Source organism: Equus przewalskii, chromosome 6, assembly GCF_037783145.1.
Source record: "Equus przewalskii isolate Varuska chromosome 6, EquPr2, whole genome shotgun sequence".
In the NCBI taxonomy this organism is placed as follows: Eukaryota; Metazoa; Chordata; class Mammalia; order Perissodactyla; family Equidae; genus Equus; species Equus przewalskii.
In genome coordinates, this window is record NC_091836.1 from 74,719,383 (window position 1) to 74,745,916 (window position 26,534).

Consider the following 26,534-nt stretch of genomic DNA (forward strand, 5'->3'; position numbering starts at 1 on the left):
GCTGGGAAACAGTGTCTGCCTGAGCTACCATTTCACCAGGCTCTCCAATGACTCCCTCCTTCCTAGAAAACTTGTGTCCAAATCCTGAGGGGCAGCCCCTGTGACTCATCCAGGAATTGTTTGCCCTGTCCCTGTCTGTGGGCCTATGGGTGGGTGGGAGGGCCCTGCCACTTTTAACCAGACATCTCAGCTTTCAGAAATAAACAAGTCTAGGGGGTAAAGAATGTCCCTCTATCTCCAGGAGGGACCAGAAGCTCTTTGCCAAGGTTAGAGTTTAATGGGGAGATAAAAGAAAATCATCCTGTGTGGGCATTGTACATATTGGTGCAGAGGTGACTGTGATACCCCATTTCCTGGTATCAAGATGAGGAAAAAGCAGATTGTGTTCTCTGATTAGTGGTTTGAAGCCACCATCATTGTTAAAGAAAGACTATTGAGGACACTTGTTAAAGACAGAAGGTGAGGATGACTTGATTCCAGGGGGGTACTACCATCGAGTTTGGTAATAGGAGAAAGAGCGGGCTCATCTCTGGATATAATAAGGAAAAGTGAGGATTGATAGCCAAGGAGCAGGGTCAGAGGTTGCTGGATGGAAGATGGCTAAGAGGTAGAGCAATTCTTTGCTAAGCTGACCTAACAGAATTTTTGCTGAAGGCAGGCCAGGCTGATCAGATATTGAGGGTGGTCAGAGCAGCTAAACATCTTCAAGGGGGCTGAGGCAGTGACTCATCAAATTCAGCCAGCAGGATTTTTGCGAAGACTAGGCAATGCAGAGACAAATACAGGAAGCCTGAGAGTCAGGGCCCAGTTGTGAAGAGAATTCAGAGAAGCCTGACTAGTCTTTGGTCAAAGAGGGAATTTCTGTCACCACCTAGACCCTCGGCCAAGCCTGACAATAGATGAGCGTATTGGGGCCCTTTCAAACTCCTCCAGTGATGGCCCCCCTGCTAAATATGTTATTCGTGGTGATAAAGCATCCATGTGTACCTCTGCTAGCCTTTGTCTCCAAGCCGTGGTAGCAATGCTGCACATATGGACATTTTAGTGGGACATGTGGAGAACTGTAAATTCCTGTCTCTTCCCTTACAAGGTATAAAATGATGAATTAATTCTGGGTTTCTTTTTCCGAAAACACAAAGTGAGATGTAAAATTTCACCTAACTACGTAAACTAAGTGTAAAACTAGGTGCCAGTCAATGTAAAGCAGCTATGTGAGTGTCCTTCACAATGTAAGAAATATTTTCTGCTATGATTACTGAAAAGTACAAGTCGTGTCAATTTCCTGTGCAACAGACTCGTGCTCTTGAGAGGAACAATGGTTTATTCTACTGAAGTCTCATTTCTCAAGTTCCAGACTCTGCTGTGAAGACCACTGAGTTCCAGTCTCCTTCTCTGGAACTTTTTATACCTAGGCTGGGACTGATTTAAAGGTCGTTTATTGGGAATGAGTCAGAAAACTACTAAAGTATGAATTCCCTAAATCCGTCCAGCAGAGGGAGTCATATCCAGGGACAGCTCCTCTTATAAAGGTCAGGTTTTTGGTATTTAGGCCTTTCCCTTGTGGTAAAATGCTTGAGTATACACCATATACAAAGTCTTATGCACGTTTCTTTTCTTTTCTTTTTAACCAGTTTCAAATTCAGGATGGGGAAGAGACTCAGTTTAGCAAAGGTAGAAATTTTCCTGGAGAATTACGTATTATAAACTAGGGCAACCCGCTGCGCAGAGCTCACATCAAGATGCAGAAGGGTAATAACTTGTCCCAGGGGAAGAAAAAAGAGGGTGCTTGGCCTGGGAATGGTATATACATACACACTCATAGTCACACACACACAGGTATATGTATAAGTATGTGTATAAATATATATTCATAGGGATCATTATCACAGTTTATCTTCCAAAATATCATATGAAGAAGGAATTCCTATCAGGTAGTTAAAAGAATATATAAAATTATGAAATATTCCCCCGTGTCCCACAGCTAATGAGTGAGGAGGCAGGATTAGAACTAGAACTTGGTTTCTCCAGCACAGGTGTCCTCTCTGTAGTGTACCCCTTAGGAATAGGTAGGAGCCACATTCCCTAGGATGTAGGGAAGGAAGGAGAACCCAGAGGATGCAAATCTGCAGAGGCAGCTGGGAGCATCATGGGAAAATCTTGGGTGCCAGGAAATAGAGGTTGACATGCTCAATCCATGTAGCCACTAATGAAGCAGGGGCAGGTTCTGGTAACGGCTAAAACCAAGTTGAGCTACTTCATGACCAGGGTGCTCTAACAGGTGACATGATGTAGAGGGGGAACACTGTGGACAATTCATAGCTTGGACTTTGAAATCAGATAGGATTTCATTATCTAGTGATGTTGCTATTTAATGGCCCTTATCAATTAAATTTAACTGCTTCAGTTCACCATCAGAAATAGAGATGTTAAGAGTTATTTGATAGGGGTATTATGGGAATTAGATAATAGAATGTTTGTCATAGCTTCCTCACTTCCTAGCACATAAGCACTGATCCAGGTTGGTGCTGATTAATTTTTCTGTTCTTTGAAATAATTAATGTTAAAAATGCATATCAATCTACATTAAATATCACTGCCTTTCCTTTGCTTTGAAATAGAATAACGATTAAAAAATCGTAGATCTTTTTATTTTTTTTTATAAGGAAGATCAGCCCTGAGCTAACATCTGCTGTCAATCCTCCTCTTTTTGCAGAGGAAGCCTGGCCCTGAGCATGAGCTAACCTCTGCGCCCATCTTCCTCTACTTTAATGTTGGACGCTGGCCAAAGTACGGCTTATTTTTTTTTTTTTTTTTTGAGGAAGATTAACCCTGAGCTAACTACTGCCAGTCTTCCTCTTTTTTGCTGAGGAAGCCTAGCCCTGAGCTCACATCTGTGTCCATCTTCCTCTACTGTATACTTGGGTTGCCTACCACAGCATGGCATGTCAAGCGGTGCCTGGGATCCGAACCAGCGAACCCAGGGCCTCCGAGAAGCAGAACGTGCGAACTTAACCGCTGCACCACTGGGCCGGCCCCAGTATTGCTTGATGAGGGGTGCCATGTCCGCACCCAGAATCCTAACTGGCACACCCTGGGAGGCTGAAGCAGAACACACGAACTTAACCGCTGCACCACTGGGCCAGGCCCCATCGATCATTTTTTAATATCACCTTTTGCACAATAAACATATCTTTTTTTAAATCTTCGAATATCTTTATTTCAACTTGCAGATATTTATCTGACTACACAGTTGTAATTTTTTTCTCTAAACATTCTTTTGGACTTTGCAATTTACTAGTCAGCTATCATTCAGTCTTTTCTTAACTATCATACAGACAGTTAACATGAGATCTAACATCTTAAATTTTTATGCCATGATGTTCAACAGACATAAAGTTTCAGTTATACAAGATAAATAAGTCTTATACACCTACTGTACAGCATTCTGCCTATGCAGTGATGCATTGCTTTTGGGCGGGGATACATTCTAAGAAATGTGTTGTAGGGAAATTTAATCTTTATGTGAATATCATAGAGTCTACTTACATAAACCTAGATGTTATAGAGTACTACACAGCTAGACTATATGCCACCAATCTTACGGGACCATGTCATGAATGCAATTCATCCATGACTGAAACATTATTGTGTGGCGCATGGCTGTAGTCAACAATGCTTTATTGTGCACATAATAAATATTTCTTTATTATGCAACAAAGTTTTAGCTTACTCAACGCTACCTAGATTTTTAAAAATTTTAATTACTGGAACAGCATCTTTAATCCAAATGAATATACCAGGCAGAAGTTGAGTTGGCCTTCCTTTCTGTTTCCACAGTAATTCCCTCTCAGTGGAAAAGCTTTTCTCTGTTTGCCCAGGTCAATCTCCACTCTTCAGGTTGCTGGTTCCACTGTGACTGCAGTGATAGAGGAAGGGTCAGTACTTGGGTCATGGGTTCCCTCAGCAATATTGTAGATTATCATTTCCTTTCCTGACCAGCCTCACTCTTTCCAGAGAGCTGAAAGGCTACAGCAGTCCTCAGGAATGAAGTAAAGCCTGTTCTCCTCCTGCAGTGAGACAGCAGGGCAGATGCTGCAGCACTGAGGTTTCCTGCAGCCCTTGGTGATGTCCTAGTGTCTTTTAGCATTTTCTTTTCCAACTCTTCTGAACCTACTTATGAGCTCAGAATAATAGAAATAATGGGCTACTTGGCCAAACAATGCCTGCCTTGGTCCCTGTTCACCAGAAGTTCTTTCGTTCACCATTCCAGGTTAGATGCATCCTGTCTCTCTTCACACACACGCATATCCCTCAAACTCTCATCCATGGAGACTGGGGGAAATTGACTCTTATCCATATTCCCTTTAACTTCTGTTTACCTCTCACTATGGCTACAATGACTGAGGCCATAGCTCATGAAGGAAACCAATTCAAGATGTGAAACGAGTTAAAGAGCAAAGTACCTGAGTTATCCCAAAACATCCTTGTTTTGACAGTGTCTCCTGCCCCAAAATGAAGCTGTTTCCTCACAAAAGTCTGAAGCTTGTAAGTAGCTTCTCCTCAGGAAGTGTCCTGATAAGGAATTCTGGACTCACAATTAACAGTTCATTAGGCATCAGTGTGGGTTCTGTCATGAACAAGTTCTCTGAGCGCAGTCACTCCATGTTGTATTTCTGGGAGCTTGGGATTGTACTGGGTCATGAATTTGAGAGATAACTTTACACAATGAGAAGTTTGGGCGGGGGGGTTGGTTGATTCTCAGTGAATAAGCACGCTTCATCTTGCAGGTTCACTTATGGGAAATGGGCAGGCAGTGGTACACACAGCCCTCAGTAGCTGTGGACGAGACGTTTCTAAATCCTCGTGACCTGAGCTCCTTACTGGAATAGAGACTTATGATCTGTACTCAATGATATGGGATTCCAGTGATGAAACATTTGGCTCAAGGATGATGATGGGGACTATTGATTCTGATTCCTAATCTCTCCATAGCCTCCAATCCCAGGTCTGTTTTGATCTCATACCTGTTGCAACTTCACCATGCCTCCCATGGCTATGAACCCTCTCAAACCAGGTGACTCATCTAGTCACCCAGGGGTGGAAAGGGAAGGATTCTTTATCTCCACAGTAATTTATATGGGGATATTAATGTAAACGGATGTTTAAATTTAACTTTCCAATTAACCACTGCTAGATTATAAAATATAAATGATTTTTAATATAGAATTTGTGCCCTATGACCTGACTGAATTTACTAACAGTTTCCAGTAGGTTATGCTAGATTGATTTGGATTTTCTTCATAAACTATTGTGTCACCTACAGAGATGACTTCATTTCCTCTTTTCCAATATTTATGATTTAATTTGATTTTCTTGCCTAATTTTTTGGGCTAGGATATATAGCTCAAGGACAAATGGGAATGGTGAGTATTGACATTTTTCCAATCATAGAGAGAATGTCTTCACTATTTACCCATTAAGCATGATGTAAACTGTAGGCTTTTCTTATTTCCTTTCATCAGGTTAATATTCCTAATTTATTATTATCATGACTGGGTATTGGATTTTGTGTGATGCTTTTCTGCATATATTTAAAGGAACTTGACTTTTAACCCTTTGTTTCTCATCTAATTCAGCTACTTTCATAGTTTTAGTATTGTTGTACTTTAATAGTTGTTCTGTAGTTTAAGCCTATATTATAACCTTGATTTTTTTTTGTGGAGAATTAGGGCTCTGTTCATTATTTTTTTATTGGATCGTTTTTATTAATCTACTTCTAAGTTCACTTATGCTTTCTCTTGTGATCCTGAAGTTCCTCTAAGCCAAACTTGGATTTGTTTTTTGAGTCGTTGCAGTTTTTAGTTTGGTATTTCAATTAAAAAAACCCAACAATTTCTATTTGTCTTTTGGCATTTCTTATTTGCTCCTTATCGTAAGCATATTTTCTTTTACATCAGTCACCCCAGATATAATAGCGGCTGTGAAGTCCGTGCCTATGAAATACATTAGATTGTTTTTAGTTGGTCTCCATTAACTGCCTGTGTCTTGAGGATGAGCCGTCTTGTCCAGTTTCTTTGTAAGTTGAGCGGTTTACATTGGATCTAAAATACCCCAGGGGAATTGTGAATGAGACTTAGAGACTCTGGATTCTGTTCATCTGTCTGATGGATATTTTTTTTTCAGGTGCTTAACTTGGTTAAACTCAAATTCTTCATTCTCCCTTGCATTTTGCAGCAGCCGAAATCTCTGTTCAGTACTGTTAGCCCTGCTTGGCGTCTCTCTCACAGATATGTGGTTCAGGGATTTGGTCATAGTTTACATGGACAGTTTGGAGTCTTTTCCTCTGGATCTCGCTTTAATATTATCCACCACTTTCCAGCTGATGGCAGTCCCAAATCATTCTTCTTGTTCTTCAAGCCAGCAAGTCTGTATGTTGCTAACTGAATTTTAACTGTGCAATCCATCACCAATTGAGGTCTGCCTTCATATGAAAAGCCATAAAACCAGAAAACTCCTCTAATACTGTTCCCTTCTTCCAAGTGTCTATTACACTGTAGTTTCTCATCACTTTTGTCACTTTCTAGTGCCTTTAGGTTTAGTTTCCTTTCCCTTTCTTCTTCTTCTCATTCTTTTCTTTTGCATTTGTCCACGGTTTATAATGCTGATCTCTGGTTTAGGGTCCTGGTTTGTTAGAATGAATACATCCTTCAGTGGAAACGGAACATCAGTCTTGCTTCTCTTGTGTATTCAGCAATAATGGCATGAAGTATGGTAGTTAATGCAGAGATATTAAGATAGATGTCTTTTTAGGCATGTTATATGATTGAAACTGGAGGAGATTGGAGATCTCAGAGGGTAACTGTGTTGTGTGACAAGCACAATATTAGCAGTATTGATTGCAATGTTCTTAAGAAATGAGCTCCCTTCTCCAAAGACCTCTTCTCTGTGCAATGTTTCTTCCCTTCCCAATCCTTCCTCAATATTCACGCTTTTTCTCACCTCCCTTTGAATCTCTGAGCTGATCCCATATCTTTGGTTGATATGTTGGGAATTTCCTAAAAAACATTAGGTTTGCAGCTGTGCCATATCATGTCCTGTCAAGATACCTGACAACGTGGGCCAGTGGGAAACCTGAATTCACCATGCCCCTCTCATCACACACAAGTGTTCACCAGATCTGAGCATGTTGCTACGTGGTAGGCTTTCCAGGTTATCATGTTCTGAGTTACAAGGGAAAAAGATCCTGCTTAGGGTTCTGTTTCCTCTCCAGTAATTACAGCTCTTGGTTAGAAAGGAATGTAATGAAATATCTCCCCTCAGCCCATGGATGATTAACGTTTTCTTGGTAGAGAACACTTATAACAAAAGAAGAGTTAATGTGGTTAAAGTGTGGTACTTGAGACAGATCGAACACCTTTGTGTTTTTGAGTCAACTTTAGGAAGAAATGAGCAAATATAAAAAAGTACTCGTTAAAATTTGTTAAAGGGGAATCATATATTTGCTAATAATACCATAAGAATAGGAGAATTGCATTATGTGACACAGCAATTGTGTTCATAGCAAGAATGGTAGAAGCATGATTTGTCATCCAGATGCTCACTTCAGTTAAAATGATGTTTACAGCTTTATCTGTATATCTACCTCTTTGTCACTGCTTATATGTAACAACTTCTACTAGATCTGAAGCATTAAGCAACTTAATAGGGAAAGTCCCTACCTGACTTCATGACACTTACAGTTGGGGGTGAAATGAGGGGTGGGGGTGAGATCACTAATGATGGTGTTAGTGAGAACTCCACACTCCCCACTGCAGTTCTCTCGATTGCCTTCCACTTGCGCGTTTTCATTTCTTAAGTCACGGTATCGTCACTGATACCTCATCTCTAGCAGTAGTCCTAATTCCAACAAGAACTTCCTGAGAAATCTTAGCAAAGGATTCTCAAGAGAGAGAGCCTGTGGGGTCTCCACGGGCCACAGCCCAGGCAGCTGGACCAGTTCTGCACAGAGAGCAGCAGAGAACAGTGCTAGAACTGGCCCTGCTCAGGGATGACAAAGATTCTGTGAGGAAGAAATAGGGGAAAGTCAGATGGTTCTTTGAACCTTAGTAAGTCAAGTTCTATCAGTGTAATACTGTAAGATTTCTGCATGCCTTCAAAATAATCCTAGTTCCCTGTCCTCTCTGGGTTCGGAGCCTGAATGGTGTGACAGCTGCCCTGCTCTGCAGCTTCTCCTGTGTTTACTAGTCCTAGCAGATTTCCAAGTACAAACTCAGGAATCCACTCAGCTCCTCAAAACCACTAACTTTGCTCCCCCTTCTCCTTGGGCCATATTGGCACCCAGAAACCGAGCTCAGGGGAGAGATCAGGAGCAGGAGCAATAGGTAGGAAGAATTTCCATAAGAGGCATCTTTACAACTTTTAGTGAAACTAAATGAGAGGCTTGATTGGTGTTAATAATGTGAAAAGATATCAGAAGAAGTAGCATGATGCCAAGATCCTGAGACCCATGAGAAAAAGGGGTTAAAATAGGTGTGTCTCTCTTGCTGTGAAAGGCAGACTGCACCGCTTATACACTTACTCAGATGGTACATCCGAGTCAAAGTTCTTTCTTTTTTGAAGCTGACATCCATTTATGTGGTGTGATTTTATGGATTAAAATTGACTTCAGGCATTATCATGTCTACAACATCCTCCTTGTACCCTTAAGCCCTCCAAGTCTTTTCTAAGCACACGGCTTTTGAAACAGCGCAGCTCATCTGTGTCGTTATCACAGTTCATGTGTGCCGTTAACACAGTTTCAGAATTCTCTCTTTCCTATATTAGACTTTGTTCTCCAGAGAAACAGAACCAATATTTTACATACATATTTTATATATTTATAAATGCAATATTTATGTGATAAATATCATATTTACATTTATTTGTATAACGTTTATAATATATAAATAGTTATATTTATAATGTACAATTATAAATATTTATATATGTTTATAAAACATATATAAATATTTATAAAGATAATATTTATACATATTTTAATATAGAGACAAACTATATAAATCAATTAATTATGTATACATATATATATAATATATTGGCTGACATCATTATGGAGGCTAAGAACTTCCAGGATCCGCTGTCTGCAAGTCGGAGACCCAGGGAGGCTGGTGGTGCAATCAGACCCTGTCTGACAGTGTGAGAACCAGGGTAACCAACGGTGCAAGTCCTGGTTGCAGGGGAAGAACCATGTCCCAGGTCCAACAGGCGCGCACGAAGCAAAAGGGGCAAATTCTTTCTTCCTCTAATTTTTGTTCTATACAGGCCACAACAAATTGGACGATGGACATCCGCAATGGAGAGGAAAATCTAGTTTACTGAGTCCACAGATTTAATGCTAATCTCATCTGGGAAGAACGCATTCACAGACATACCCAGAAATCATGTTTAATCTGGGCACCTTGTGGCCAGTCACGTTGACACTGAAAATTAGCCTTCATGGTTATTTTCCAGCCTTACTTTTATTATGCTCAGATCTAGGGTTCCATGTTGAATAGTATTAAATGGCATTGTCAAACATATGACAGTTCAGACAGTTTCATCTTCCCAGGCTATTTTTGAAAAGTGTCATTTTGGCCTTATTGAAACCCAGTTCTGAAAGTCATCAGTTCTGTGCTTCTACTGCCAGAGCCCTCTGACTGACCACTTGAGATAATTTCAGATTTTGATAGCTTTTCCCTGTCTCGTAATATAATAGCACACAGACTGGCCGTATGCGTTTACCTTGGCGGCAGCTGCAATCCAGGACGGTGCTGGTGTGGCTATGTGAAGTAGACCTTCGGCGTGGGTCCTCGTTGAGTGAAGGAGGTACTTTATTCCAGCCTTGAGACAGCTCATTTTAAGGAAGCCAGATGAGGTGGACGTGTGTGAAATTTGAAGTCCTAGGTGAGCCTAGTGCTCCAAAGAAGGAAGTATGTTGAAGAGCCATGAAACAGCTTCCAGGACCAGAACTAAGATAGGAATAAGCATGTAGTTTCTAGCCCATCTGGCCCTGGCAAAAAGGCCTTGTCATTTCCCGGAGGCCTGACATGGAGCGCTGCCATTGCTCCATTGTTTCTCTTCTGCTTTTCTACCCTACCCTAAGAATTTAACTTTCATTTTCACTTGGCTCATTTTGCTCTTCCTTGGATAATTCACGCCACTGGTTTGGGGAGTGAATCCTGCCTGTTTCTGCCCTTGGCCTGTCTTCACCTTCACTCTTCTCCAAGAAATCACGGCTTCTCCATTGGTGTCTGGAGGTGAGCTGAGTAGGTTTGGAGGGCAGAGGTTGGGTGACTTCTGTAGAAAAGATTGCACGTGAAAGGGTGAGTTAGATTTGTCCTCAGGAAGCTGTTCTGAAGGTGGATACAGGCCCTGCATGCAGGCTTCCTGCTGAGAGTGCTTCCTGACTGAAGTGCTGTTTGGGGAAGAGTGGTTTTAAAAGAAGGGAAGTTTAGAGAAGTGAAAGGCTTTATTTGTTTCAAGAAGAGACTGTTATTTCTTCAGGCTGAATTTATGCTCATTTCCTACTAGATCTATAAGATTGAATTGTTGCTTGCCACCTACAGCAAGACTCCTGGATTTTTCAGAGGTAGAAAGTCTTTTCCCCAAAACAGAAGAAAAAGCAGAGGGATCTTTGAATCCTAAAGTTTAATGCTTATCAGTGTAACAATCTAGTATTTCTGTATGTCTCTGTAGATCAATTCTCATCACTTATCTTCTCTGTGCTTAGGAGCCTGGATGGGGTGACTATTGGCAAGCTCTGTAGCCTTTCCCTGTTCACTTGTTCAGACACAGGGAATTGCTGCGGGTCCTTAAAAATTGCTGCTCTTATCATCTTTCCCCTTGGGCCATATCTGCCACCCAGAAACAGCGCTCAACTGAGAGATCAGAAGCAAGAGGAGCATGTAGAAAGATTTTCTAGAAATGGTATCTTTTCTCAATTTAACATACAAAATGAGTTACTTGATTAGTGTTAATGATATAAAAAGATGTCAGAAGGGGCCAGCCTGGTGGAGTGGTGGTTAAGTTCATGCACTCTGCTTCGGTGGCCCAGGTTTGAGATTCAGATCCTGGGAGGAGACCTAGCACCACTCATCAAGCCACGCCGTCGTGGCATCCCACATAAAATAAACGATGATTGGCACAGATGCTAACTCAGTAACAATCTTCTTCAAGCAAAAAGAGGAAGATTAGCAACAGATGTTAACTCAGGGACAATTTTCCTCACACACACACACACACATAAGATTTCAGAAGAAGCAGTATGCTAGCAAGATCCTGAGACCCATGAGGGAAAGAAGTTAGAGCAAGAGAGTCTCTGTGGTTGCTCTGCCCTCTAATAGACAGTAAAGCTGCATCCACCTTATTCAGGTATGGAAGACATCAAGCAAATGTCTTTTATCAATCTAACTTCCGTTCATGTGACCCAATCTTCCTTTGTCAAAGACAATTTAGGAGATTATCTCCTCTGCTACATGTCCTTATCCCACCTCAGCCATAAGTCCGTGTTAGGCACCTGTCTTCTGAACTCATACAGTATACCTGTGTCATGCCATTTATCACAGGGATTTAGAATTGATTTGCTACTTTTCTTTTTCTGTCTTTAATTTGCTAGACTTACAAGGAGTTCATATTAAATGCTCTTACATGATGACCTGGGAAATAAAACATAGCATTCTATTTGGGAAAACTGATTCTTTCTATTTAACATCAGGAATTTGTGGCTTCACTATACTTAGAGAAACAGTTTTACTCCACTCACTCTAGAAGAAAGTTCTGTCCGTGTCCTTATTCTTTGGAATTTTACATAGTTATTGTCTTTCAATATCTTTTTTCTTGTATTTCACTGTCACCTCTGGGATATGTTGAGTTTGTATTCTCATGAACTCAGATACCAGAAGAATGTGTGAGGTGCCATCACCTGATGCCTATGTCAGCCGACCTACCTGGGAGTTCTCTCAGTCAGACACCGCTCATGTTCCCATATCTATCTCCCTCAGAGGGGACACTGCTTAGGGAGAGGATGTGTCATCCTCCACGTGAGAGGACTCGAGCTCCTCTGCACATTGCCTTTCAGTGTGCATTGTGTAGCAGATGCTTTGACATTAACTCCTTGTGTCCCTGCTGTGAAAATAAATTCTGTATTCCTATGGCAGAAAGCATGCTCTGCTCTTCCCTCTTCGATAGGGTCTTGACACCTCTCAATATAGCTTGGATCTTGAATGGGATGAAAAATGGTGGAGGCCCCACCCTCATATTTGGATCCCAGCATGAGTCATGAACAGGGTTAGACATTATCTTGTAATATCTACCTGGTATAATGACTATCTCTGATCTTGATATGCATCAGAGCCTGATCTGGGTCATAGTCTTTGCAGCCAAGGGCTAACTTGAAATGGCCTTTTGGCTATTTTCAATATCTACAGTTAGCTGGATTACACTTCCCGTTCATATTCAGCCTCAGTCTTTATCAATTACTCTTCATGGATGATGAACATGCCACAAATAGACACTTTCAGTAGGTCTAAGTTTATTTCCATGCAGTCTTTACTTTTGTCTCCCTTGTGCAGAAGAAAGGGAAAACTTACTTGTCTCATGGAGATCTTTCTTTTACCGTCTAATTGGGCAACTGTCAAAACATTAATACCTACTGAGATGTGCCTTTTCTTTGTTTATTGCTTCTTGGCCTCATTTGCCTGAAGCTCCTGACAGAATTCCTCATCATAGACTGTGGCCACAGAGCCATAGTTGAGTCCAGGTCAGAATATAAACATCACTGTGCCACCACTCTGTGATCCCCCCTCTGACTGACCACCAGCAGCAGTTTGCAATCTGGATGGCCATTTCCATCCATGTGACCTAATAAGACATAAACTGCCAGTATCAATTAGCTTAGCTGGGGGATACAGGAGACGCAGCATGCAGCATGGCTGCATCCGTTGACTCTCAGCGATGAATGTTACAGTGGCATAGGAAATACCGTATCCTGGTCATCTCAAGTTTTTAAGAAGCCAGACTAGGTGAATGTGTAGAAAACTACCATATTTTAGATAAGCCTAGTGCTACAAAGAACTCATTACCTTTGGAAAGCCCATTATCATAGCTTCCAGGGGCCTAAATAAGACACAATTTGATTATAAGTATGACATTCCTCTTGTGAAAAATGAGGTCCATGCTTAACAACTGGAATTTTAATGTCAATTTAAATGTTTCCCACTTCAAATATAGTTTACACATAAGGATATTTTTACTATTCAAGCAGCTGAACTTCCACTTTCTTGTAACACGGTAACCAGTAGGTTTCCCAGAAAAAAAGCCCAAAGAACAAAAACCTAACAGGAGAAGAGTAAGCCAATATCATCTTTACAGGAAGAAAGAGCTCAGCTCTGATGCTCACCCTTTCTTCCCACTTATCCAGTGTACCACCCCCTCCTATCTCTCTACCTCATCTTGTCTTTCATTCTCTCCTGCTGCTCTCCATTACTTTCATCACTTTGTCCCTCAAGCTATCACTGTTTCTCCCCTGAGCAACTGTGCATGCATCCTAACTGATCTTCCCAATTCCACTCTGGATCCATCCAACATTTCACAGCTCACATGCAGAGCTAAATATGTCCCCACTCTTCTCTGATGGGAAAACATTGATAATTTCTACTTTCTCTTGGAAAACAGTCCCTGAAGGTTACATAATTTGGGACGTGTCATATTTTGTGGTCACCGCAGGCTCACATGAAACCAAAGGCCCAGCGGTTTTCTCCACAGCAGCCACACTGGTACTTGGAAACTCATACAAGATGATATGACTTCCATGAACACGTCATTTCATCCACCTAATACATTTTGTCCTCTCTTCTCCCATATTTCCTTCATCTTCTTATGTTTTCAAGTCCGAATTCTTGGATAACCCTCCATTTCTCCACGTTATTTTGACTTCCCAACAACATGGACATCTCTCTAGCAGTGGTTTACACCTCTTTTCTTTCGACACATAATACTGAATATTTAATTTACTATTACTTTCCTTGTGAATGTCAAGTGCCTAGCAGTTTAAATTTTCTGTTTAGGCTGTTGTGTTTCTAGATATTGGTCCAGTTGGTAGCATAATTAATCATCAATTATAATCTGTTGAATTATCTTTCCAAGTATTTTGAAACTTCTTTCTCAAGATTCATATTCACTTCATCTGTGCTTCCCTTTCTCCAGGTATAAGATGTGTGAGACCCTATGAGTATATCCATATCATCACCCTCTGTACCATCCACATAAAACACATCCTTAGTCTCTTATCAATGACCTTGGCATGTTTCCAGGCTAAGGTGAGATCTCACCATTTACAAACACAAAACTCCCCAGAACTTCTCAATGGGTGTGGATCGCTTCACTTCCACACCCCATTGCTCTCGATATTAATTGGATAGATGAAGTTTCTTTGGTTTGTTTTGAGTAATTCTGTAGGGTAGGCAGAGAAAGGCCCTTTAAGGACCCTAGATACATAAGTTTCATCTCAAGTCTGTGTATGGATGATAAATGAGGTTTGTAAGTCGCTTATTATCTCTATTTACACATCTGACAAAGGGTTTGCACACAGATTGTCATATGTTATGTCATAGTAATAAGAGAAATCATTGCAAACAAACAGCAAGTGAGAACAATGGTTACACTGTAAATAAGTTAGAGCAGATCTTTCTGATCAGAGAAGATGTAAGGAGGGAGATCACTGAAGTATAAGAGGATGTCATACTGAAATCAGGGCAGCATGCCTTGCTGAGAGAAGAGCAAGTGTAAAAGCTCAGAGGCATAAGTGGTTCAGTGCTTTTAACATCGAGGATGTGCTTTTGGCATAGGAATGAAAAAGCAGGGTAGACAGTGGGTCACACATGGATCTTAGTAGAAAACACCTCGGGTCATCCTTTCTTTCCATGAAAGAAAAGGGAAATATCAGTCACTGCAGAAATAAGGATGGGTTTTACAGGGGTGATGAACTGGAAGTGAAGTGTTTGAGATTTTTTGAAAAATTCCTTTTACCAGATCATCAACCTTCTTCCCTTCTTTGGCCACCTTTTCTTTTCTGCCCTTTGATATATGTCTTGGTTTGTCCTTGATTTCTACACAATTAGAATCATTTTATTACTTCCTTTCTTATTCTGCCCCACTTTACCTTCCCAATCACGCAGGGATCTGTGCATAAGAGGAGCCTCAGAAGTTAGGACACGTGGGACCGGGCAACAGATGTGATGGCTGCAGGAATCCTGGTGGGCATAAAGGAGGAGGTGACCTGCCCCATCTGCCTGGAGCTCCTGACAAAACCCCTGAGCCTAGACTGTGGCCACAACTTCTGTCAAGCCTGCATCACTGCAAACAAAGACTCCAGGATTGACCAAGGAGCAGAGAGAAGGTGCCCTGTGTGCCAAATCCCTTACAAGCCTGGGAACCTGAAGCCTAATCAGTCCATGGCCAACATAGCGGAGAGGCTCAGGGAGGTCAAGTTGAGGCCAGAAGAGGAGCAGAAAAGAGATCTTTGTGTACGTCATGAAGAGAAACTCCAGCTCTTCTGTAAGGAGGATGGGAAGGTCATTTGCTGGCTTTGTGAGTGCTCTCAGGAACACTGTGACCACCAAACATTCCTCGTAGAGGAAGTTGTGCAGGAGTACCAGGTAAGAGACCATCATGGAAAAAGACAAGGTAGAATGGTACTTCATGGGAAATATACACTGAGCATTCAAATTTAGTGATCTTGAAAACAACTCTGAGGCTTGAGATCACTTCCTATATTCGCGTTCCAAGGCCTAAAGGACATTTCTATGCATTCCATCCAATTATAAAAGGATAAGCCTATGATACAGACTTTTAGTCAGAAATAGATATTTCTGTACCTTGTGCTAGTAGATGGCGATTTGCTGCCCAAGAAAAGCTCTTGTTATCTCTTGGAACAGGAGGGTTAACTGGGAGCTGCATGGATTGAAATGTATGTTCTTTCCTCAAGATCACCTTTCTTCTTCTAGAACAAAGAGAATCAATCTTCTCTTGGGGAAGGGATGCTGACTCTTATCACCTGAGTCTTAAAGGACACATTCACCACCTCAGGTTTTCTTCCAAGTCATAGATTCTAATTTTGTTCTCATAGTTTCTGTAAACTCTAGTCTATCTGGAGATCAGCCTCAATTCTTCCCCACTTATCCTCTATTCCGATGCAAAAAAACCCAGATCTTGACTTTGCCTTGATTCCTCTCTCCCAGGAGAAGCTCCAGGAAGCTCTAGAGAGGATGAGAAAGCAGCTACAGGAAGCTGAGAAGTTGGAAGCTGATGTCAGAAAGGAGAGAACTTCCTGGAATGTATGTGGGGTCACTTCCTGAGGGAGTTAGACTGAATTTCTGAGCAAGACCTTGGGTGTTAGGTACAAGGATCCCCCCTTCCTCTTTGTTTCCTGATATTTGATATGTTCAAAAGTCATTTGAATAGTCATCTTCTTTATCCTTTCCCTAGTAGGGTGGGGCTGGAAAGTGAGAATGTCACAAATGAACATAGATTTTTGGAGGAGGTATTCCCATAGATGGACTCTCTGATGAGGATGGCTAGCGAATGCTGTGTTCCTTTCCCGTCATGTTTTTGAGATGTTGACTCCTCTACAGGAAGACATTTTGCAGTGGCTCATGGTTGTGTCCTGAGTGTTCAACTTTTGGAACAATGTGGGGTGAGGGTCAGGAGTAATGCAGGGAGGCTGCATTGTTCTGGACAGCTGTGTGAAAGCTGAGCCACATACAGCTATCCCTTTCTTGGCTCAAGGTTGGCCTCAATATTGCACACTTGAGGGCATTGTTTTGAATGTGATGAACAGAAAATAATTGGAAAAAGTCAGTGTCCCCAAGAATTTCTCCCTTGCTTCTATCTCATTGCCCTGTGAGAACTTCCCAAACAGTAGACTTCTTTGTCCAGCTTCTAATATCTGCGTGAGAGCCTGAGTTCCTCTCTCTTTCTCATTCCTGAAGAATCAAATAGAAAGTGAGACACAACGTATCCAGGCAGGGTTTAAACAACTGAGAGGTATCCTGGACGATGAGGAGCAGAAGGAGCTACTAAAACTGGAGAATCAGGCAGGAGATGTTCTACACAACCTGGCAGAGGCTGAGAATCAGCTGGTGGAGCAGAGCCAGTTGGTGAGCTCTCTCATCTCAGATCTGGAGCATCGCTTGCAGGGGTCAGCACTGGAGATGCTGCAGGTAAGACTTGGGAAGAAGCCCCAGCATCTGAGATTTTGCAAAAAAATAGACTAGTTTCCTTTTCTGTATTACTGTGTTCTTTGTGTTGGTGACATTAAGGTTCCTTTGGTCCTGCACTACATCTTCCCTGCATCTATTTCAGAGGTTAAAGAAATAACTGAAAGCATGGATAACAAGGGAAAAGTCTCGTTTTTATTTAATTTATCAAATGTCGTGCAAAAATTTGACCTTGGAAAGAAGATCCATTGTATCCAGTGATATTCAGTAGGCTCCTGTTATCACTGATGTGGTGTAAAGCATTTATGAGATACCTCATCATAACCCAGCTTAATCATAGGCAAACAAATGCAGTTTGGATTCCAAAGGTTTATCTTTTTATACCTTATAGAAGCATTTGAGATATGCCCCCCTTCTCTGTTTTTTTGAAAAGAAACCGTGAAGTACTGGTTTCATTCATTCTTTAAATATTCAATAGATTTCACCAGTGAAACCTTCTTACTCTGGGCTTTGGTTTTTGGAAATATTTAAAATAATCTTATTTTTACTATATTAGGTTCATTTAGATTTTTTACAGTCTTTGTTTCAGTTTATGGTAATGTATGCCTTTTTAGGTACTTGTCCATTCTGTCTCAGTTGTCTGATTTCTAGATGTAAAGTTAATCAGAATAATCCCTTATAAACACTTTACTTTCTACAGGACTCACAGTAATGTCCCCTCTTTTATTCCTGATTTTGTTGATTTACTTTTTTTCTTTGTTTTTTGTCAGTTTAGTTATGTTTGGTCAATTTTGTTAATGTTTTTGATGAAACAGTCTTTTCCTTTCATTGATTTCATCTATTTTTAAACCTTTTATATCCGTTATTTCTGCTCTCACCATTAATGTTTCATCGGGTGTGTATGTGCAAGTGTGCACGTGTGCGTTGACTTTAGTTTGCTGCACCTTTTTTACTTTTCTTAAAATGGAAACATAGATCACTGATTTGAGACCATCTTTTCTGATCTAGTGTTCAAAGATATAAATTCATTGCTTTAGCTGTATGGCATACTTTTTGATTATTTCTCTTTTATTTTCACTCAGTTCATCTTATTTTCAAATTTCCTTTGTGATAGTTTCGTTAAGCCTTGGGATATTTGAAAGTGTGTTGTTTAGTTAAAACATATTTACTGATTTCTTACGTTTTCTTCTGCTGTGGACTTCAAATGCAATTCTTCTCCAAAATCAGAAACATGTATTTTATTATTTCAATCTTTTAAATATATTGACAGTGGTTTTGTAGCTTAAAATATTGTATGTCCAGAAAGTTTTTCCACATGAACTTGAAAATTCTGTGTATTCTGCATTCATGTGTGAAATGGTCTATAGAGATCTGTTAGGTAAATTGGTAGATAGTATTTTCTATGTCTTCTCTATCCTTGACAGTTTGCATGCAAGCTGTTCACTCAATTATTGAGAGTGAGTTATTGAATTCTCTGTGTATTATCATTGAATTATTTTTCCTTTTAATCTTGCTTTTTGTATGTTGAAGCTTTTTTGTTAGGTGCATATACATTTATAATCGTTATACCTTTTTGATGTCTGATCTTTTTGTCATTATGAAATTTCCCTCTCATTCTCTCATATTTATTGTATTAAATTTCCTTTTATCAAGTAATAATAATATAGGCACTTGAGCTATCTTATGATTGTTGCTTGTGTGGTGTATATTTTTCTATACTTTTACAAGTGCCCTATTTGTGTTTTTGAATCCAAAATATATCTTACAGATAGCAATAATTGAATTTTACTTTTTATTTAGTGAAACAATCTCTGCTTTTTAATTAGAGTATTAAGACAATGACATTTAATGCAAGTATTGATATTACTGTATTTAAATTTAGCATATGCTATTTGCTTTATCTATGCATCCTGTGGTTTTTGTTCACCTCTTTCTTCTTAAGAAGCTTCTTTTGTGTTAAAGAAATCTTTCTAATATAAAATTTTGTTTTCCTATTCTCTGTTTTGTTTTGTTTTTTTTTAGTTCTTTTCATAGTGGTTGTTCTCATGGTTACAATATGGACCTTGTCCTATCATGATCTACATCAGATAAATAATAGTTGAATTCTAGTAAAGTATAGAAATTTGCCTTAAACTCTGCTCATTTCCTTCCAACAACAACAGAGTGATGCTTTCAATATTGGCATCTGATCCAGTGCAGGCCAATGCCATGCAGGCCTCTGAATTAGTTATGATAACTGACAAGAGAAGTCCTCTTTTATTCTGTAGCTTGTATCAGGAGATTTATGTTCTCTTCATGAACTGAGAAAAAAGTCAAGATAGAGGGAATAAATAGAATTTGGAGAAGGACATAGACCAGATCCTGATGACCATGTCTGAGCTTCAAAAATAATCTTTGAGCAAAGTTATATTTACCTCCCATACTTTTCTCTACTCAATCTAGTTTTATTTGGTTTTTGTCATATTGAAACAAAAGCTCTAATATAGAAAGCAAAACTCTTGTTTTGGCATGTGTAGGCCCAGCTGTTGGCCTAGTTTTTGGTGACATGGAGGATGTAAATCCAGGATAAAAATGCCCAAATATATTTGTACTTATCTGTTCAAACAAATAAAATAATATCTGTGATGATAAAGAAGATCACATGACTAAAATCTGTTAAGAATGTGGACTAAACTGGCATGATAGAGACTGAAGAGGAGGGTAAATATTGTACATTTATAACAGTGACTAATTGGATATTGGTAATATTATGGGCGATGGGTCTAAGAGAGGAGACAATTTGATGTGTGAATACTGTTACCTTTTACACATCCTAAGTTACTGGTTCCTGTAGCTTTTTAAATACTAAATATATTAACCTGAATGTAAGAGGAAATACTGAGTAACAGTAAAGTGTTGGAAATTAACTAGACATACATGCATGTCGAAGTGAAGAGAGTAGATGAGGTCTCTTATAGACAGTGTATAAAATGAGAAGAGATAGACTTGAAAAGTGCCACATTAGTACATTTGTTTGCTTGTACCCTCAGCAAAAGCCATGCAAACTTCTTGAGGAATATTATGACCATTTACTCATCTTTGATTGTGTAAAGGCTGGCATAATGCTTGGTAAATAAAAGTACATCAATGTACATTTTTATTCAACAATGAAAGAACAATGAATTATTGAAATCATCTCATGGAGAGCGTTATGTATTTTGGATAAAAAAAGTAGGAACCTCTTGTTTTGCTCATAAATATGTCTCACATCCAGATTCTGGAAGCCTCATTCTGTACTTCAACAAGTCTCAAAGCTGTTACTAACTTTTAAGATACATGACAATATCTCATGAATGTTCTGGAGTGTTTGTCCTGGGTCTTGTCTTTACTTTGGGCTCTCAATTTGGACCAGGTCTTTTCTCACCACATCTCGGGGTGGTGGGTGTTTGATGAAGTATTGTAAGTGGGGAGGACGTATTATTTCTTCACTAATATTTTCTCTTTGCTCCCTAGGATGTAAATGGCATCCTGCAAAGGTATGTGAAAGAAACCAGAGATTGTCCTTCCATGCCTTGAAAAGAGTTTTACAGTCTTCAGAGTTATGTGATGGTCAATGAAAATAAAATATCACTCAAGGCAGGAAATTTGAGTAGTAGTTTTATTTTGAATTTCTCTTCATATACACAGCTTGAGTGTTCTATAACTTTTGGGAATGAGCCAGATTCATTGGTAGGGGATTTAGGTGGTGAGAAGTTGCAGAGTTTGGGTCCATAGCAATATTAGGGATAATGTGTTGCCTTTTCAGAGTCCTGTGACTTTATCAGTTTTCTTCACCATGTGTGCCTGTATCTAACTCAGGTGCCTGTATTTCACAGGAGCTTTACTTGCCGTGGGAAGGTAGTGTCTTCTTTATCTGCCAAAAATCACCCATAATTGGAGACAACTCCTTTATGTTTAAATTTCTGCCCTGGAAATAGAGGACCAGGCCCATCTATGTGCTTCAGTTTAGGTTTTCCAAAACAGACTTAAATCTCGGGGAATATTTTTGCCCTGGTGCAAACAATTAATCCATCTCAGTCACAGACATTTGAAGCCAGAATGGAGAGGCCACATCTCTGTGTCTAAATTTGTACACCTATGTGGCAGCATCAAGCTCTTTCCTAACACATGAAATTCAGACTCCTATTACTTTGTTGTTCATAATATCTTCTTTTCCAAGTGTTTATAATTTTTCCCAAAGGAACTGAAATCACAGATGTTATTCTGAGGGCCTCCCTACTAGGGAGCAGACTTTGAAGATCTCGGTTCATTCTAGACTGTATTCCCACACTTGACATGTCTTAAACACCTGGCAGCCAGTTTCTGCAGGCTCATTTTCTGATTCTCTCTCTTGGAACACACATCCATTCAGTGACTTCACCAGAAATTAATTTTGTTAGTGTACCAAAGTTTATTTTTTTGGTGTAATATATCCATTATTACATATATTTTCACATGATTTCTCCGAGATAGGGAGGGAGATGTTAATTATTTTATTTTGGAAGGAAGAAACTATGCCTCTGAAAATTCAATACCTTCCCATAGTCACACAGTGGGTAAATGGAAAGGTAGACATGAGCATGTTTTTTTCTGGTTGCAGCATCAGGGCTCTCCTCTCTCCCATCCGCAGGCTCTTCAGTGAAGAGTATTTCAGTGTGTCAGTGGATGAAAGGTGAGGGAGGCAAAGGTCTTGGAGAGACCTAGGTCAGAAATGTGGTGATCATCAACTTTTGTCTTCTCTAGGAGTGAGACCTGGACCTTGAAAGAGCCAAAAAAGGTTTCCAAGAAAATGAAGCGTGCATTCCGAGTTCCTGATCTGAGCGGGATGCTGCAAGAGTTTAAAGGTGAGGAGGGACACGGAAGAGTGTGGGTGTTGAATTCTTGTAGTATCAGGGAAAAATGGGAGAATGGATGCTGTTTCTAGATTAGGGTCAAAGAGGGGAGGCAGGCCAGACAAGGAGAGAGAGATTCTGTTCTGAAGATGAACAGATCTAAGGGGGAATGCCCAGCTATCTGCTTTGTCCTCTCATTCACCAGTTCATAGCCTTACAATGATTTACAATGATCCCCCCCCCCCGCCTCCACTCTAGAGCAAGGACAGGGATGAATGTTTACTGCTTTGCTTCTAACAACATCATTGCAACTTTTGTCATTTCAGAGCTCACAGAGGTCCAATGCTACTGGGGTAAGAAGAAGTTACAGGGTCTTCAAATCTCCATGTTCTGATCCCTTTTCTGAAGTTGTGGTTACCAATATGTCCCATGATCTTAGCTTCATGTGTTCTTCCCCAAAGACACATACATACAACAGCTCTTAAGTGTCCTAGTCATCTCTGACACATCACCACAAGTTCCTCCCAGTCAATTCACAATATTCCTCTTCACAATGTTACAAGACGCAACCTTTCTATGTCCCTCACCTGACCCTGTGATTTTTCTTACAGTGGACGTGATGCTGAGTCCAACTAGCTCTAGAAAGATTGTTGTATCTGAGGATCAGAGACAAGTGAGAATTATTCAACCTGTTACATCTGGGAATACAGCTTCATATGATTTTTCTGTTTTTGATGCTGTCGGCCTCCAAAGTTTCTCTTCAGGGAAATATTATTGGGAAGTAGATGTGTCCAAAAAGAATGCCTGGATCCTGGGTGTATGCGATGATGAATTTTACCACGGCAGAGTATTCTTGTGTTACTTGATCCACAGAAAGGCAAATCGTCAAAATATTTGCTCCAGATACAGACCTCGAGCTGGGTACTGGGTTATAGGATTACAGAATGGATCTGTGTACAATGCCTTTGAGGACTCTTCCACCTCTGGTTACCATGTCTTGACTATTTCCATGGCTGTTCCTCCCCATTGTGTTGGGGTTTTCCTAGACTATGAAGCAGGCACTGTGTCATTTTTCAATGTCACAAACCATGGGTCACTTATCTACAAGTTCTCTGAATGTCACTTTCCTAAGACTGTTTGTCCATATTTCAATCCTTGGAACTGTCCACGCCCCATCATCGTGTGCCCGCCGAGGTCCTGAACATTCTTAATCCCTCACCCACCTCTGCTTAGTGCCCTTGTCCTGGGGCTCATCTCCTGCACCTGAGTTGATTTGCACCATTCTGACTGCCTCTTCCTTTTTTCCCCATTCATTTATTTATAAAGTCTTTCTATTAGTCAGCTAGGGCTACCTGACAAAGTATCAGAGACTGGGTGACTTAAATAATGGCAGTTTATTTTCTCCTGGTTCTGAAGACTAAAAGTCCAAAATCGAGATGTCAGTATAGTTGGATCTTTCTGAGTGCTGTAATGAAAGGATCTGTTTGTGGTTTCTCTCTCTGGCTTGTAGATGGCTGTCTTCTCCCTGTGTCCCTTCACATCATCTTCACACTGTGCATGGCTCTGTGTCTAAATTTACTTTCTGTTTGTTTATTTTCTGTGTGTGTAAGGAAGATTGGCAAAGAGCTAACCTCTGTTGCCAATCTTCCTCTTTTTGCTTGAGGAAGATGGTCGCTGATCTAACATCTGTGCCAGTCCTCCTCTACTTTATGTGGGATGCCACCACGTCATGGCTTAGCAAGTGCTTCTAAGTCTGCACCCGGGATCCGAATCTTCAAACCCCAGGCTGACAAAGCAGACCACGCAAACTTAACCACTATGCCATGGGGCCAGCCCCTAAATTCCTTTTTTATACAGACACCGGACATCCTGGAATGGGACTCATCTTGATAACAGGATTTTAACTTAGTTACCTCTATAAGAACCCCATCTCCAAATTAGGCCACATTCTGAAGTATTAGGGGTCAGGACTACAACATATGAATTTGAGGGAACACAATTCAAGGCATAAAAGTCTGTACACTTCCTTACCATAAAGTGAAAGCTTGAAATTTTCTTCCTAATATCTTTTTTCCATTAGGATAGAATACTTTTTTCCTTGTATTTCCAAGGGAAACACATCTAATCCCTCCCATAGAAAGAATAGTGTTGCTGTTACTCATCTGACATTTGTTTTCTTCCTCATTCCCTCTGCTGCTTAACAAATTAGCAAAGGAATGCTTGTCAGCCCTGTCCATGTTATCAAGGAGAGTTCATGGAATCTGTCCCTAAACAATGAATCCTTAAGAATCTGTTGCTTTTAGCAATGGCTCCCCATGTTTATCACAGAGGGAAAGCAAGAAGTACATAAATAAAATATTTACCAAGGGTAGATATTTGGTGCTCAGTCTCTTTGCTTGCAAGTTGTTTAACCTGGAATGAGCTACTTAACATGTCTTGGAATTATTTTCTTAAAATAAAAATTGATGTGAAAGATTGTACGTAATTCCTAGGATAACTTTGAGAACGTATATTACATTAAATGTAAAGTTCTTTTCGAAGAGTCTTAGTTGTGGGAATAAATATTTGTTATTATCACTGAGAAAGTGTAAGCTACATTAATGTCCTGAGGAAAAGTTTTATTTTGGTTTGTTTTTTCTTCAATAAAATGATAATTGGCTCTAGTGAGGTCTCATTTTTCACATTCCAAAACCTCAATGCAGACAGCATAAGTTAGCATGATCCATTCTATAGAGAGGGTCATGTCTAGGCTGTCCTTGTGAGGGACAGCCCTTGGGCAATCCGTGCTTGTCCTTGTGGTGAAACACCTGGGTTTAACAGAGTATGTACTACCTTAAGCACTTTTCTTCTTTTTTTAAAAAAGAAATCATTTTTGAATTATGATAAAGAATAGAAATACTTTTGATAGGAAAAATATGAATTCTTTTTATGGAATTATGCATTATAACTTAGGGAAGGGTATGCCACTATACAAAATTTGAATCAAGATTTGCAAGACTGGAGAAGGCTTGGGCCTGTGGACCAAGAGTAGCAGGGGAGTGGTGGGTGGCTGCAACCTAGGGGGACACTTGAGAGGAGCAGATACTAGTGGAGAGTGAAGTGAATGTGAATTCCCCAAATGAGGTCAACAGCTGGTCTCTTTATACTGGTCAGGTAAACACAATCATAGCCAGGGGGTCAATTGTCCAAATTAGGATCTGACAAAGTGAATATTACCACAAAAGGAGAAATGCCAGTTTAAGTAACATCAAGGAGAGGAATCAATGAGATTATAGGAGTGGAAGAGGATGATGTGAAGACAAAAACCTACCCTAGCTGAAGAAGGAGTGAGACCTGCCCTTTGTTCTCAACTATTTGGCCAAACCATTCTTTCCTTTTGTCTATAGCCCCACAGCAGAGAATTCAGGCAAGTTGCAGAATGGAGGCCTCTCCAAACCTTGTGAATCACACCTGTGGAGGGTTCACCTCCATTACTGCCCCCTGGGGAACTTCCCCCTGCTAGGAGCCTTTCCATGAGAGCACACCTCTTGGCACTTGTTCCTAACTGGGATGCCTCTCCTCTCTGCCATGCTCAGAACATGAGAAAGCACAAAACTAGGTCCTGTTTGTCAGCCACCATGGAATGAGAGTCGCTCACTGTTCTCTTCTGTCCTGTGCAAGCACCAGTGTCTCTGGAGCCTCAAAATGGGATGTGTAAAAGATCATTGCCAGCATTCTATCCATTTGTCTTCACTGGAGCATTTCCACTTAATAAGCAAAAGCTGGTATTCCAGGTGAGGATTCAGAACCCATCTACTAGAGAAAGTGATTTCATTGAAATTGAACAGGACTGACTGAAGTTCACCCTCCAAGAACTGCTTGGAATGAGTTGCTTGGAGCTGAGTGTTAATCCAGATCAAGTGAAAAATAGCAGGAATTTATCCCATACGCTGATAAGAAAGGACAAAGATGTCTCTCAACTCCAAGATTTCCCACGGGACAGGTTCTAATGGTAAGTGAAAATAATTTTCTGTTCAGAAATGCTGCATCTACACTGACTGAAAACTCTTGCTACAACAAAAGAGCTTCAAAACTCACTCATTAATCCTGCAGCGACTTTTATCAGTGAGTATTGTGACAGTGTGTGTCACCTCTGGGCCAAGGACTAGCTACTGATATAAATGCCTTGGATGCTTAGCAGAGCCCCTGCCAAAGTAGGAAGCCCTTGGCCCCCAAGAAGCATGTGGCACACGTCCAAACCTCTTCATGCACAGGGAACCTGTTGCTTGAAGCTATGGACAGCTGAGAATCGGTCTGGAGAGGCAGAAGCCAGTGGTTCTATATGCAGTGTCTTTTACTTGCAGAATGAAAGAGAGTTGTGCAAGCTGGAGCTGAGACAGAGTGGAGGCTGTTTCTAGGTACTGCTGTTGACAGTGCACCCGAAGGGCCAGAT

The 26,534-nt window shown here is 40.5% G+C and overlaps 1 protein-coding gene and 1 pseudogene across 1 annotated transcript; both read left to right on the forward strand.

Moving 5' to 3' along the window:
- Positions 1–15,196: 15,196 nt before the first annotated feature.
- Positions 15,197–23,303, forward strand: LOC103553663 (E3 ubiquitin-protein ligase TRIM22-like). Its single transcript, XM_008524327.2, has 7 exons — positions 15,197–15,692; positions 16,275–16,370; positions 17,025–17,255; positions 20,745–20,767; positions 22,014–22,114; positions 22,429–22,455; positions 22,714–23,303. Exons 1-7 carry the CDS (start codon positions 15,273–15,275, stop codon positions 23,301–23,303), a joined length of 1,488 nt encoding a protein of 495 aa, XP_008522549.2. The 5' UTR covers positions 15,197–15,272.
- Positions 23,304–23,538: 235 nt separating this feature from the next.
- LOC139084268 (ankyrin repeat domain-containing protein 40 pseudogene) lies at positions 23,539–26,186 on the forward strand (annotated as a pseudogene).
- The last annotated feature ends 348 nt before the right edge of the window (positions 26,187–26,534 follow it).